The 16,184-nt window shown below is 31.4% G+C and overlaps 1 protein-coding gene across 7 annotated transcripts in view; it reads left to right on the top strand.

Annotated features, from left to right (window-relative positions):
* Window positions 1–16,184, top strand: part of eps15l1b (epidermal growth factor receptor pathway substrate 15-like 1b) — a 32,042-nt gene that overhangs the window by 7,393 nt on the left and 8,465 nt on the right. For 5 of the 7 annotated variants that reach the window (XM_052534611.1, XM_052534580.1, XM_052534602.1 and 2 more), the window contains exons 12-22: window positions 352–414; window positions 1,279–1,364; window positions 1,479–1,551; window positions 1,780–1,941; window positions 3,347–3,544; window positions 4,407–4,556; window positions 6,659–6,773; window positions 8,419–8,519; window positions 9,167–9,227; window positions 12,374–12,456; window positions 13,694–13,787. In XM_052534611.1, coding sequence (XP_052390571.1) covers window positions 352–414; window positions 1,279–1,364; window positions 1,479–1,551; window positions 1,780–1,941; window positions 3,347–3,544; window positions 4,407–4,556; window positions 6,659–6,773; window positions 8,419–8,519; window positions 9,167–9,227; window positions 12,374–12,456; window positions 13,694–13,787 — 1,186 coding nt within the window. The remainder of the gene's footprint in view (window positions 1–351; window positions 415–1,278; window positions 1,365–1,478; window positions 1,552–1,779; window positions 1,942–3,346; window positions 3,545–4,406; window positions 4,557–6,658; window positions 6,774–8,418; window positions 8,520–9,166; window positions 9,228–12,373; window positions 12,457–13,693; window positions 13,788–16,184) is intronic. The other 2 variants (XM_052534588.1, XM_052534618.1) reach the window with 1 other exon arrangement.

Here is a 16,184-nt window from a genome sequence, read left to right as displayed (position 1 = left end):
ATAGTTTTTTTTTCATACTATGGAAGTCAATGGCTACCGTTAACTGTTTGGTTACCAACTAGATTTACAGTGCTTATTAATCTTTATTTTAAGTTATACTTATGCAAATATGCAATAATGTTACTAAACATGTACTTTCTCTATATTTTTGAAATTAAGATAATGGTTTAGTTTAGGGTTAGTCATATGTAATGATGCTTAATTTACTGGTATTACTATAATGAATGCTCGTAATGTGTGACAGTGCTGCAGAAGTCATGTGCATTTCATTTGTATTTATAGTTGAATGCACATGAACATGTCTGATATTTCTGGTTTTTCAGTGTCCGTTCTCTGTTTTTTCTTCTCCAGATTCTCTCTGGATTCACGCCATCAGTCGTGTCTGAATTGACTCCGTTGACCAGTCTGAGCAGGGTAAGTGCTTCTGACACTTCATTGAGTGGAAATGAGATTTTCTAAATACATGCAATCAGTGACATGTGTTTTAGTCAAATTCAAAGTTAGACAAATGTATTGTAATATGAATTGAAAATATTTAAAAAGGGTGTAATCATTGAAAACAGGAAAGAATATCAACACTGCATTGCCATTTTAATGAATGGCTGCACATTGAACTTGTGTCTGGGTTGAGCTCATGTTAATTGATATAAATAAACCACAATACATAGCTACAATATTCCAGCAAATATTTGCATGCATGTTAACAGTTGGTTTTTAAAGCAATTTATCAGATGTTACGTAGTGCATGGTCTGAAAAATTTACAGAGAAGTCTGAAATATGAGTTTAGAAAAGTATCCACAAAGGCTGCTTAACCAACTGAAGTGCAACCAAAGAAAAGGTATAACACTCATATCTATAAAAATAATGTTTTTAAACAACATCGTTTAAAGACGAATAAAAAGTTTTAAAAGATTTATCCAGTGAAGCTTATTTTTGTGTGTGTTGCATTTTTTTCTTCAAGCACTCTATTAAAATATTAAAGTTTGACATGGAAAATATGTAGAAACCCTGAGAATAAAATGGATACAAGGAGAAAATGAATGCTTTTTAATGAAACATTTTAAAAACATACATTTGTTTTCATAAAAAAATATTTAGAACGAGACTGTTGGAATGCAAATAGTCTGTTTTGATTTTATTTTGCATGAAGTCTGTCTCTTTATGTTCAGCCGATGAGAACGCCCCCTAGTGATCATCTCTGTGTACTGCATAATTATATACACGTCTACTGGAGATGACAGAGAATGGCTGTCTCTTACATAACATGATTTTTCCAGGACAGCAGCAGTTCAGTTGGGTTGGTTGAGCCGACGGGAGTCAAGGATCTCGATGACATCAACCAGGAAATCTCCCAGCTGCAGAGGTCAGAGAGTTCATGCACAGAGAATTATACGCTACACATAACCATCCATCTGGCATCACTTATTTTGCTCTTTTACTTTTTGCTTTTTACTCATTTTACATTTTTTGTGCATAGTGAGAAACGCATATTGGAGACTGAAATCCGGCAGAAAGAGGAAGCCCTGCGACAGAAGAACAGCGAGGTTCAGGTGAGGCTCCTCTGTACTTTGTCCCACTTGTTAAAGAGCCAAACATATACATTGAAATCAAACACTTAAGTTGTTAAATTATCCAAGAAGATAGAGAGCTTGTCGCATGAGATGCACAACATGAACTGTTCATGCTGCTCTTTTCCATGCATTTAAAGTAAACGGAGGCTCTGTAAAAGTGTCTTTGAAAGTCCTAATGTATTTAACTGAAATAGTGATTGTGTGCAGGAGGTGCAGAGAGATCTTGAGCGTGAAAATGTGGGTCTTCAGGATTTGGAGCACCAGAAATGGGACGCTCAGGAGCGACTCGGTGAGATGGAGCAGCAGAGAGCCAAACTGGAGAGCACACTGGACGAGACCAAGAGCAAGTGGCAGGAGGAGAACGCCAAAGTGAGACGCGCTCGATTTGAGCTTGCATTGAAGACGGGAAAGAATTGAGCTGTATTAAAATCAGTTGTTTGTAGCATTAATCATTTTTGAATTTACTTTTAGTAATCTTTGAACTCCTTTTAGTTCACCTTAACTAGATTCTTGAGTTTTTAATCTAATATGTATTGTTTTAGTTTAATTCTGCTCTTATTTTTATTTCAGTTTTAGTAATTTTTTTCATGAACTTATTTTAGTTTAGTTACTTGCCAAGGCAAAATGTAAGGTTTTTCATTTAAGGTTTTCTCGCCTTTTTTTTTCTACTTCGCTTTGATTTTATTTCAGTTTTAGCAAGTTTGTTATTTCAACTTTTATTTCAAATTTTAGTTTTTAAGTCTATATTAAATGATACATTTTTCAAAATACAATGAAATAGTTAACTATATTTGTAAAAAGACAAAAGCTGTGACTAAAGTCAAATTACATTCAATACTGTTTCTATTACAGATGCCTCTCAATGGTCATGGAGAACCTATAATTTTTTCAATTGCGATTTCCAGGCCTAAAAAAAAAAACATGGAAGTTTAATCATGGAAACTATAAAATATTTAATTGCCGAAAATTCTGTCTTTGTAAATGCTCTCTATGAAATTATTTTTCCTTGCACCAATAATAGGGTTTGGGCAATACTCAAAAATACCATTTACATTTAGATTATCACCAACATTTAATTAAAAAAATTCAGGAAAATCACGATTTTAACACCATTCTTTATCATGCTGGTTTTTCTACTTTGCAGGTTGTCTTAGGAAACCCTGTTTCCCTGTTTTAAAAACAAAGCCATGCAAGATAACAAAATATATAACTATCAGGTTGTTTTAAATTTTAAATTCTATTAGATTTAAATTCTTTAGAATAAAACTATTAGTCTACTGTCTCTTTAAGACCTGCATGCATCTAATATTCGGGCATGCAATCCATTCTTCTCTCGACTGTTTACTTTGATTACTGTGTTTATATGTAAACCTTGGTTGTTTTTGACAGTATTAGCACAATCAGATGCGAAAGATAACTTAGTCCAGTAATCAGGTGCTGTTTGACAGGTTTTACTGTGTACCTGCTCCGAAAAAGCACATGTCAGAACAGCACACGAATGAAATGTTTCACAGGCAAAGCTTTAAAGCACATGCAAATAATGTACTTTTGTGAATGCAAATTAAGTGCAGTGCCCTGTGAGTGATTACAATAAAGTAAATCTCCAATGCAAATTTTATTGAACCCGGAATAACCCTTACATTATGAAGGAAATTTGGTTTGAATGACTTGAAATGCTGGAAATCAAATGTCTGTGTGTCTCAAAGAGGAATGATTATTGTTGTATATTATTGACTGAATCATTCACAGCGTTTGATTGTGTGTGTGTGTGTAGATCACATCGCTGCAGACGCAGATCTTGTCTCAGGAGTCGGACGTACAGATGCAGGAGAAGGAGGTGAGCAGAACGAAGACAGACCTGTACTGTCTGGAGCAAGAGGAACAGCGTTTGGAGGAGAGTCTGCATGCTGGGAAAGCCAAGCTGGACAGCATCCTCAAACTGCTGAAGACATCGCAGGACGAGATGGACCAGGTCACACACACCAGCACGTATCACACACACATTTATCAAGCTGTTTTTGCTAGGTGCCATTTAGATCATCCACAATTTATGGACTGTACCAGGTTATTATATATATATATATATATATATATATATATATGCATGGCAATATGTTTTGTTTTATTTAGTTTAACTTAATGTTCTAAAATAACAAACTTATACTGAAAAAAATAAATAAAAAAATCACTAAAACTTAAAATAGAAAATATAATAACAAAATTTTTTTTATTTATATCTTATCTATATATATTATAGTATCACTTGAATATATTTTAGAATCTTTATCTTGTAATAATGTGAAAAGTAGTTTTAAAATATAGTTTTTATTATAATTTTTTTTTTACCTTTGTTAATATTTGCTGTTGCCAATTTAGTCTTGCTAAAAATTACAAATAAATATAAATCCACCACACATTTGATATCAATAATACATTTCAATTGGCCTTTCAGAGACCGATGCATATGCATGAATATTTAAATACCAAGTGATAAAATTACAAAAAATATATATATTAAAAAAAAAATGACGTTTATGTCCTGAATCTTTTTTATAAATGCAATGTGGCACTACAGGTGATGTTGAATTGAGAATAATGAGCAACATCTTTTTCTTAATTACACAAAAGCTGTTATTTTTAATGATTTTAGCATACATTTTTTCCAAATTACATATTACCATCAGTTAAATAGGAATAACACCATTTCAAAAGTAGAACAAATAAATAAAGAAACTGCAATATCCCATTTCAGTAAATCAAACGCCTTCTAAACTTGAAGTACCTGCAGTAAAGTCATGCAAAGTGAGCTTTGGGTTGTGAACTTGTTTCCTCAGACGCGCAGTGAGCTCAGTGAGATACAGGATGCCCAGCGGGAGCTCAATCAAACCATCGAACGCTTCAGTAAAGCCCTGAACGACAGCGTGACTAGTCTGGCCGATCTGGACCAGCTCATCGCTGAGGAGAGCTCCACCGCTGGCACCAAGGTCAGGAGTCACGGCACGCTTCACAAAACTCTCCATCATGTGCTCATAGGGTTTGAGCTGTACCTCATTTTGAGAGACATGGGTGCACGTGTGTGTTGAACTTTAAGGAGTTTTTCCAGGTTGTTTAAGTTTGATTGTCTCTTCCTGTTGACCGGAGTGAAACCATGCGAAAAATATCCAGGTTTACCTGTTTAACTGGTTGAGAAATGAGTTTAACCTGTTAACTGCCAGGGGCCGCCTACGTTTACTTCACTATATTACAGTTAAATCCTAATCTAATTATGACTAACTATACATCGTTGGAAAGGTCTAAGACTCCTAAATAGATATTTTATCAATCGTTTTTGTTAAAAAATTATGTAGGAAAAGTAATAGATTAATTTATGTAAAGAGTGCATAAAAATCATCAAGAGCTTTAGAAATCATCAGAAATTATATATCACTTGAAAACATAAAATCTCAAACTTCATCCTTTGAAACCCATTTTAAAATCAGACATTGCATGTATGTTATAGAAGTTTATTTGTAGCAATGGCCTTTGTTTTTAAATGAATACATTTAAATATTTTACATTTGAAAGTTACATTTTATATTTAAAATAAACTTGGTCTGTTACCGCTTTTCATCATTTTGCTTATTCTAGTAATTTTGCTTATTCTAGTCATTTCCGTTGACTGTTATTATTTTTCTATTACTTTTATGCTATTATAGTTTTAATATTTTACATTTTTCAGGTTTCATTTTATTATTTTGTCTTTTTCATTATTTTAATTCATATTTCAATTTCTATATTTACTATTTCAGTTTTAGCTTTTGAACTTTTAACTTGTTTTAGTTCAGTTTTACACCAAGGTTTTATTTTTTATTTTAAATGCTAATTTATTTTAGCTTTATTTCAATTACTGATTCATTTTTAATAGTTTTAATTAACAATAACAACACTGCTAATATTCTGTGCCGTTTCGGACTAAATGTAATAATTATGATGAAAGCTTGTCTGAATTAAAAAAAAAAAAAATTAGTTAAAAGACAAAATGGTTTTGAAATTTTGATAACAAAGCTTTAAGTTTTTAACACATTTTTGTTTAAATTAATAAATGTTTTTTAAAAATAAAAACTTTTTTTTTTATTAATATTTTGTCTCTTACATTGATACATTAAGTTTTAATTCCTGTTTAGTGCCATGTTTTAGTAATGTCCATTGGCCAGTGTTGTTTTATTATTATTTACACACTAATAGAGTATTTATTCATATTTTGAATTATACTTTTTAATACTAAATTGACTTGTATATCATTTTTGACAATATTATTGAATATGATAAAATACTGACAAAAAAAAACATGTCAAAAGTAATAAACTTTGATTAAAGTGAATTTAAACTTAACACTTTCCGTTATACAGGCGACCCAAAGGTCATAGAAAACCTGGAATAAATACATTGTGATTTTAATTGTATTTAATTGTGATTTTCAGTCCTCGAAAAAAAAGCGTTGAAATGTAATCATGCAAACTATAACACATTTATTTGGCTAAAAATAATTACCTCATCCAGTAATAATGAATGATGGAAAAGTCGCAGTCAAAAGATTTGGGAACTGGTTTTCAGTGTATTTACTGTAAACATGTTTACTGTTTGTTTTGACTAATTGAGGAGTAATTTACTAAGTGCCTTTAGTTAAAACAAAAGGGTTATTATTTTAACTTTAGAAATCACATCTACAGTAATGCACCTCCTTGAGCTTTGAAGAATCTGTCAAATTATGAAGCAAATAAGGTTTGAATGTTTGGTCTTATTATGTTTCATCCTCATGTTTGTTCTCATTTAAGTTCACTTCAGTTTGGCCTTTCATGCAAAGGTTAAAGAAAACCACAAAACTACACGCACACACACCCACACACACACACACACACACACACACGTGTCCGTCAGAGTGCCTTTACTCTTGTTATTGTTAATGTAATTATGCCACACACTGGCCCACTGTCAAATGGCTCACTTTTTCCTCGTCTGTGACGTCTGACATCAGAAAATCCAGCGCAGGAAACGAAGCTGAACGATGGTTTCTTCATACTCGTGCTGAAAGCTGTGTGTGTTTCAGGAGGATTCGTTGGTTAAGTCCAGGATGGCCATGTTTAACAGTAGCGGCTCTCAAGGCCTGAATGCAGACCCCTTCCAGAGCGAAGACCCCTTCAGAAGTGACCCCTTCAATAAAGGTGGGATTGTGACAAGCACATTCAGTTCACACTCAGTAGTTATGTTTCCATCCTCCCTTTTTATGTGCATAAAAATAAATGCAAACATCAGGCATCCAAATGCAAGATACTGTACCATGATTGTGTTTTTTTTTTTTTTTGCCTGTGTGCTGTGAGGCGCAAGTCATTTATTTTGTAGAAAAAAAGAGCCACAGACTTGCCCAGTTGCACCAGGTTTAATTTTTATTATTGATGATTTGCTTAAGTGAAGATTTTGTTCTATTGAAGACTTTATCTGCAAATATTTGATGCAATATTCAGATATTCTGCATGCATTAAATGCACAGCTTTGGATGGAAACATAGCTATTGTTCACTAGGACTGAAGCTGGTTTCTGTCATGGGAATTAAAAAAAGAAAAGTTAATTGAGGGTTTTTATCTCCTGACTCTTCACAATTTAGTTTATATCTCACAATTCTCAGAAAAAAGTAAAAATTAAAAGATAATTCAATTCATTTGGATTATTAATGGAATTTAACTATTAAAATGTAATCCAAAGAACTTAAAATGGAGAAAACAGCTGTTTTATTTTTTTGCTAAAAATAAAACCGACTTTAAGAAAAAAAAAAAATATATATATATATATATATATATATATATTTCATAGGGCCCTAAAAATGTACTTATTATTAACTTTTAATAAATGTTGTTTAATTGTATAAGTTTCATGACTTTAATTAATTAGGCATGCTTCGATTACAAAAATGTAATTTAACTGTTAAACAGAGTGAAATTCTGAGACAAAGTCAAAGTTATGAAATATGAAGTCTAGATATAAACTCGCATTTGCAAGAAAAAATAATTGAGAGTAAAAGTTGCAACTAACCTTTTTATTTATTTTATTAGTGGAAAAAACGAACACACTGCATTTCGTGATTTTAGACTCAGAAATCAGAAAAAAATAGTGAGATGTAAACTTGGGACTGAGATAAAAGTCTGAATTTATATTTCTAAGTTTTTTTGTTTTCCAAATCTGATTTCGTTTGATTAAATGAAAAAAACATAAAAAAAAAAGAAAGAGAATCAGTCCCAAAATAAATACTTTACAAAAGTTGTAAATACTTCTTTATTTATTTGTTTATTTTTAGAGGCTGTTGTAAACTTAAAATTGTGAGGTGGAAAAAAAGTTATGAATAAATTATGAGGAAAAAAAAAAAAAAATCACAAAATTCTCAAAAACCTTAACAAAATTGTTAGAGAAAAACTTAATGACTTTTTTTAATCCCTTTTCAAATCCACATTTCAGTCCCATGCATATAAGCTTCCATGGGACAGAAATGTGTTTCACTTGCACTTTTTTCCCGTCGGTTTTGTTTTTGGAAACCAGTTCATTCGCAATGTACATTTCACTGAAATATCTGGAAAAGTTATTCATGAGTCATTAGCATTTTTAAGATTTCTTTCCTGAAGCAAAGCATGTATTTAGTTCAATCCTGCGGTTTAATGTTGTAAATCCTATGTATTTGTTAATATTATACTTTAGAACATGAAATAGTATTTTATTTTGTCTTAATTAGTTGTATTTGCCAAGACAAATATGTCTGTTTTTCTAGATTTTAACAAACCATGAATCAGAAATATTAACCCATGAATGACTGTTCTCCAGCGGATCCGTTTGGAGGAGATCCGTTCCAGCGGAGCGACCCGTTCAAAGACCCCTTCGCTAATTCTGATCCCTTCGGTGAGACTTCCTCAAGTCAGCTCAAGGTAAAATAACAAATACTGGGAATCTGAAACCATGCTGTACTAGAAACGACATGTTTTTTGCACATTTATGCAAATCAACCATAACAAACGATTGCTTTTAAATTAGTTCCATCAGTGGAAAATCAGAGCAGGATCCAATTGTACTTGTGTATTTTCATGCTTCTGTCATTCTCACACAATATGTGGGTGGGAATTATTATTTTTTCATTATGTTCATTTATTATTGTAGCTTTAAAATGATTTTGTGTTTTACTATTGAACGTCTGCATCTAGGGTTAACTATAAACGTCTAAAAGGCATTTGAAAAAGAGTTAAAAGAAATGAAAGCATGCTTAAAAAATGTTGAAATTGTTAGTTTTAATAAAGTTTGTCTCTTTGGGGAAGAATTTTTTTTTCAGATCACAGTTTGGTTTTGGGGCTTTTTTTTGGATTTGAAACATTAAATCAAACTCAAGTAAATTCTTCTTCTGTAGAGCTTGCGTGTGGCAGCATGTGAGCTGATATTTTGGGGAATGTGGTGAGAAACATGTCATAATGTACGGTTAGTGCTCTGTCATTGTCTCTCTCTCTCTCTCTCTCTCTCTCTCACTGTCTCTCTCTCTCTCTCTCTCTCTCTCTCTCTCTCTCTCTCTCTCTCTCTCTCTCAGGCCAGTCCCTTCAGCAGAAGAGTCACCCAGACATCGATGAGTCCCAAACCTAAAGACTCGGGTACGGTGTTTATTCGGTTGCTGTTCAGTCCCCGTCTTCATTATTGTTCATCAAACAGTTCAAACAAGTCAGATTAGTAGTAGATTTCACTTATTTAACTAGGCTAGTATTCAAATAGAGTAACATTATAAATGTCTTTACTGTCACTTTTGATCCATTTAATGATCTTTTTTCTTTTTTTTTTACTTACTGAACCCAAACTTTTGAATGATTTATTTCTGCAATGAAGCATTGAAAATAATATTGTTTCTTGCAAATCGGCATATTAGAATGATTTCTGGAGGATCATGTGACACTGAAGACTGGAGGAATGATGCTGGAAATTCAGCTTTGAACACAGAAATAAAATCCAGTTAAACCGATATCCACATAGAAAACATTTATTTTAAATTGTAATATGTTTTCAGAATATCTCTGATTTTACAGTATTTTTTATTCAAATTAATGCAGCCTTATTGAGACTTCATTCTAAAACATTAAGGATATTAAACTTTTACCCAGTAGTGTGTAATCATTTGACGCATCAAAAACCTTTGTTTGAGAGATAAAATATTGTAAGTGATGTTGCGCCACGTCTCTTTGTTTGTTGTTCATCATCTCTTCTTATCGTTTCGTCTCGTTGTCTGTTAGAGGAAGCTAGCTGGTCTTCTTAGTACCACAGTGATGCATGATTCAGAGAATAGATCAAAGATAGAGGCGTAAGAACCAGGGGTCACACAAACACTTTAATACTCAAGTTCATGAAGACTGGAGAATAATTATAACTCTTAACTCAGACCTCAAAGTCTTCAATAACACAAAGCCACGTTCTGATTGGACACTGTAATAATGTTTACAGTTTAAAACTCTTATGATTCCTTTCAAATATATGTTTAAATACATAAAAAAATGTAAAGTCTTTTTACAATTGATTTCTCTCAATGCTACTGCAGTATTAAATGGCTATAGTCAGTGGTTAAAGGAATGGTTTACCCAAAAGTGACAGCTCTGTCATGAAGTTCTCACCTCCGTGTCGTTCCAAACCCTTAAGACCTATGAAGCAATGAGAATACTTTTGTGCAAAGGAAACACAAATAACGACTTTCTCCAACGCCATTCACAAAAGTATCTCCCATTTTAATTTCAGAAGAAACGTATGAATTAATTAGCTAACTTTTTTTTATCTACTGATAGCACTCATTTTTATTTTATTTTATGCTCTTTCAGAAATTGTATATTTTTTTACAAATTTTAATTTCAGAATAAACGTATGATTTAATTCGCAATTTTTTAATCTACTGATAGCACTTATTTATATTTCATTTATTTTATTTTATGCTCTTTGCCAGAAAATGTATATTATTTTAACATTTTAATTTCATAATAAACATAATTTAATTAGCTATTTTTTTAATCTACTGATTTTTTTTTAAAAAAATTTTTTATTTTATTTAATTTTATTTTATGCTCTTTGCCAGAAATGTTATAATTTATAAACATAGCATTCAGTTTTTTTTGGTTTTTCGATGCATTGCATTGAATCAAACTTTCCTTTTGCATTATTGTATTATTACTGATAGCACTAATTTTTATTTTATTTTTTATTTATTTATTTATTTATTTTTTTATTTAATTTAATTTATTTTTTTATTTTTTTATGCTCTTTGCCAGAAATGTTATTATTTTATTTTATTTTATGCTCTTTGTCAGAAATGTTATTATTTTATTTTATTTTATGCTCTTTGTCAGAAATGTTATATTTTTTAAACATAGCATTCAGGGTTTTTTGTTTTTCGATGCATTGAATCAAACTTTCCTTTTGCATTATTCTATTAATAGCACTTTTTCATACACGTTTAGCTACAGGCCTCCCGAAAATAGTCCCGTCAGAACAGGGAAAGCTCTGTGGCTAAGAGCAATGGAAAAGCTGTCTTCTCTCTCTCTGTTTGTGCCCTGCTCACGCTGAACAGGTAAACTCTTTCTGCGTATCTCGGCTAAAGAAGCGTGGTTCATTTATGGGAAACACGCAGACTGATGTGTTCCTGGAGTACCTCTTTTTTACAAGAACACTAGAGAGTGTGTTTGGAGCTGTTAGTGGTCTCACACGTACAGATAGATGCAGGAAACTCAGACGGTTTACTAGCTCCGCTTTCTCACAGCAAACACATGGATTACAACAGCTTGTCTTTTTTGTACCTCCTTCATAAATTCATCTATGTTCATAATTGGCTTATTCTTGTTGTGAACCTTTTGCGCTCTAGCTTTTGCATTTAATTGTAATTTTAGGAAGAGTTTCTATGGTGACAGTAAAGACATTTATAATGGTCCTGTTTCAAATAAATGCTTTCTATTCAAAATTATGAAGGGGTACAACTGTTTTCAATATTGATAGTAATCATAAGCAGCAAATCAGCGTATTATACTGGTTTCTGAAGATCATGTGACACTGAAGACTGGAGGAATGATGCTGAAAATACAGCTTTGATCACAGAAATAAATTACATCTTACAATATATTCAAATAGAAAATAATTATTTTAAATTGTAATATTTTTTCACAATATTCCAGATTTTACTGTATTAATAAATGCAGTCTTGATGAGCATAAGTCTTCTTTGAAACCATTAAAATAAATGATGACCCCAGAGAAATAACATGTTAAGTTTGAAAAATTTGTAAAAGTAAAAAAGAAGAAATATGAGTAATATTTAATACAATATTTCTGATTAAGATTCTTCAATTTTACAAGTTGCACCAGTTATTATAGTGAACTGAACAAAAAAAAATTAAATCCATAAATGTTAACTGAAATAAAATATGTAACAAAAATAATTGCATAACCACAAAATAAAATGCAAAATTACATTCACAAAAAGAAAAATGACCAAAAACTAATTTCTAAATTATATTAAGATGACTGCGTAGTTCGTAGAAATGGCTCAGCTGTATGACTCTCTCAAAAGATCATCATTAGTTAATCAGAAACATACGTCACAGATGGAAAACAAAACGTGTGCTTTTTCAAGAGCTGAAAGTGATGGAAAATGAGAAACACTGGCCACATACAAGCCTCTCTCTCTCTTAAAACAGCACCTGTGTTTGTGCCACACGTGTTACTAGATGTTTCCATCAAATCATTTGCTTGTGCTTCCTCTCGTTCACAAACAGACCCGTTTGCTGCGTCAGACCCATTCGGCAGCGGCTCTTTTGGAGGGAAAGGTGGTTTCGCTGATTTCTCTCAAATGTCAAAGGTATGTTCAAAAGATAGCGTGCATTTGGGAAATTACTCTGTTAATAGCATACTACTTGTCCTGTTTTGTAGTATGCATAATGCACACTCTGAATAGAACGTGAACTTGTTTTTATTCATGGAATATCTGGATGATGTGCAACATTTGTCAAATGTAAGTTATGCAAGCAGAGCACACTGCGTGGATCACTATATCCCACAATGCAATGAACCTGACCTCACCTTCCATTGCATATATATATATATATTTATGTATAGGACATTCCATGCACAATGATAAATCAAAGTGCATTACATAAAAAGGATTTAAATAATCATAAAATTATGACAACAGAGGTATAAAAAAAAAAAATGTAACAATAAAAGCAAACATTTAAAATGTATTAATGAACAATTTTTACACCAAAAGTACTTTAAATATGCAAAAGAAACTGATATTGAATCCTCTGACCGACATAAACATCCAATGTGAAACATTAAACATTAAAGTGTTCATAGTATTCATTATGGTTATTGTAGTTTCCATATCACAGGGTTTCTGCGGCTCTTAAAAAGTATTTTTTTAATTAAATCCGAGCAGAAACTCTCATGGCATCATATGTTGCATGCAGTGCTAAAACTTAATATCTTCCTCATGTTTTCTAATACAAATATCTAAACATGCATAAATCAACATGCATTTATACTTAGATGTTGTTTATGATATAAGATATGAAGTCTTCTTTTTGAAGTGAGTTTGTTTAAAACATGCAAAAAAAAAAAAAAAAAAACATAAAACATGAAAATTTTTTAAATTATATGTTTACTTAATTTTGGTCCGTTTCACCTAAAACAAGATTGTCAAGTGAATGTATCTTGATTTCAGGATCTTAAGGCATCTGCACTCGAAAAAAACTGAAAATAATAAAACTGGTGAAGAACAACACTTGTTTTTTGTTTTTTTTTGTGATCAGAAGGTGCATTAAAAAAAGTTATTTCCACATTCTAGTATTTTTTTTTTGCAAAATGAATTAAAAACTTTGAGGTGTTGCTTCTAAACAAATAGTGTTCCTTAATTAATCTTTGTAAAATCTTCAGAAACCCAAACCGAATTTGTCAATAGGGTTCATTACTGCACACTGTTTTATTTCTTACAGTATGCAGTATACACGTTGCAGTATGCAGCTAGAGGTTGTTTTGTGTGATTATTGATCAGTAGCTTGTGTAGATGCAGTGTTGTGATTGGTTTCTGTTCTCAGAGCTCGAGCTCGGAGCCTCAGAGCCGAAAGCCGACGTATCCGCTGCCTCCTCCCAAAAAACCCGGACCGCAGAGACCAGCGCCGCCTCCTTACGGTGAGAAACAAACCCTGCGTGATTTACTGATTTAATACCACATTCATCTGATAAGCATGAGAGAGTGTGTGTGTGTGTGTGTGTGTGAGTTTTATGCATTATGACATTTATCTTGTCTGTTTAATTATGTAGTGAGGAAGAGTGAAATGAAATGTTTATCTGGTGTAGTAATATTATTATAATTATGTGTGCAACATGCTATAGCTGAATTTGGGAGCTGTGATATCTGGAGCAAAATCTTTATTTTAAATGAAATCTTTGGATTTGATCGATTTATTCTTCATTAGAGCGGAAATGTCAGGGAGTTGTCAGACTCATCCTTGAGCAAAGTTGTGTTATTTGAGTATAAATCATCTTTGAATACTCTTTGGATGAGTGTCTGGTTATACTTTGCCAATTATATTCAAATGAATTGATTTCGAACATTATTATTAAACATTATTAAATATTATTTTATACTGTAATATTAATTGGTGTAAAAAAAAACGTAACTTTTAGAACGGAATTATATTAATTCTATCAGTTAGCTGCCATTGCAACATTTATTTTTTTCTTTTTATATTTGCAATTTTAATTTTGTTTTTTATTTTAGTAATTTTGTTTTGTGCTTTATCATTTTTATTAGTTCTATATTTTTATATATATATATTTAATATATCAATTTGTTTTATATATATTTTTTCATATTTGCAGTTTTATTAACGATTACAGTTAGCTGCCAATTTTTTCTTCATTTTTTTTTTCTCAGTTTTAATTTGTTTTAGTAATTTCGTTTTGGGCTTTTGTCATTTTTATTAGTTAGTTAGCAGTCATTTTATGTTCTGTCCTGAGAGAAAACTTGACTGATGGGAAACTTCCTGAATGAAACTGAGGTTTGTATTACACAGTATTCCTATTCCTACATTTTTAGAGTGTATATATTATATTTTTAAGTTTACATTTTTTTTTTTCAAATAATTTTAGTACTTAAATTTTTTTTTTTTATTATTTCGTTTTTTTTTTTTCAAGTTTAAGTACGTTTTTCATTTAATATTTGCATTTTTATTCTATTTTGCTTACTGAAATTGTTGTTTAAAAGTTTGTTGTATATATAATATTATAAAAAAATTGAATTATAATTATTAGTTATAAAATATATAATATGATAATAACAATAACAGCACTGGCAAGTGTTTCTTATAGTTATGTCACAAGTCTCCTTGCAATCTGTTTATTTCTAGTAAAATGCAACATAGACCTCCATTGAAAGTATGTTATTGATGAATTACTCTTTGTGCTAAATACTGATTTATATTAATACTGGAGTATTCAAAGAAGTAATAATTATAAACACCTTCAGACTTGTAGCAGATTTCACCACACGTAAACAAGCTCAATAAAATGACAGATCATGCATCAGAGTGATTCTGATCATGGAAGGGCAAACACTTCCCCATTTTAACGATATCGAAGCGCATCAGAGCATGTTGAGCTCATCATCGGACAGCTGTGACTGGAAAGATAAGAGTCGTTTTGGTATGAGATAATCAGACGCTGCTTAGGGGAAGAACGGATTATTTCTCTATACTTCACCCAAAAATGTAAATTCTTGTTGTTTTGAACCTGAATAACTTGCTTTCCTCCGTGTTCACACTTTGTTTGCATGCAATGAAATCATATACAGTACTTGTTAAAAGCACTAAAAAAAACAAAAAAAAACAGTAATATTATGAAAACATTTTTACAGTTTAAAAGAGCTGTTTTCAATGTGAATAATAATAAAATGTAATTTTATTGATTCGATTTAAAATGGATTTCCTTCAGAAATCTTTCTAATTTGCTGATTTGCTGCTCAATGATTATAATCTGATTAATATCAGTGTTGAAAACCTTGATAAATGAAACCATGTATAGAAATGAATGCTTTTACTCCGCAAATATGCAGATTTATCAAAAGTGCCAGTAAATACATTTTATAATGCTACAAACAATTTCTGTTTCTGTTTTGAACTATTCATCAAAGAATCCTGAAAAAAAAAAATCCACAAAATATTAAGCGGCAAAAAACTTTTTTTGTATTGAAGATGAGGATCCATTATTAATAACTGAGCGCCAATAAAAATAAAAAAATATATAAAGCAGTAAATCAGTGTATTAGAATCATTTCTGAAGGATCGTGTGATGTTGAAGACTGGAGTAATAATGCTGAAAATTAATGGAATAAATTATATTTGAACAGATATTCACATAGAAAACAGCTGTTTTAAATTAAAATAATATTTCACAATTTTAATGTATTTTTGAGCAAATAAATGCAGCCTTGGTGAACAGAAGAGACCATATTAAAAACTTGTGAAAACTGTACTGTATGAAAAGTACTGTAGTCCTACAAATTCAGGTCGTGGATGACACTAGGTT

The sequence above is a fragment of the Carassius gibelio genome, chromosome A2 (assembly GCF_023724105.1).
Source record: "Carassius gibelio isolate Cgi1373 ecotype wild population from Czech Republic chromosome A2, carGib1.2-hapl.c, whole genome shotgun sequence".
NCBI classification, from domain to species: domain Eukaryota; kingdom Metazoa; phylum Chordata; class Actinopteri; order Cypriniformes; family Cyprinidae; genus Carassius; species Carassius gibelio.
Note: the sequence above shows the minus strand (reverse complement) of the source record. Positions and strands in the feature narration are given on the sequence as shown.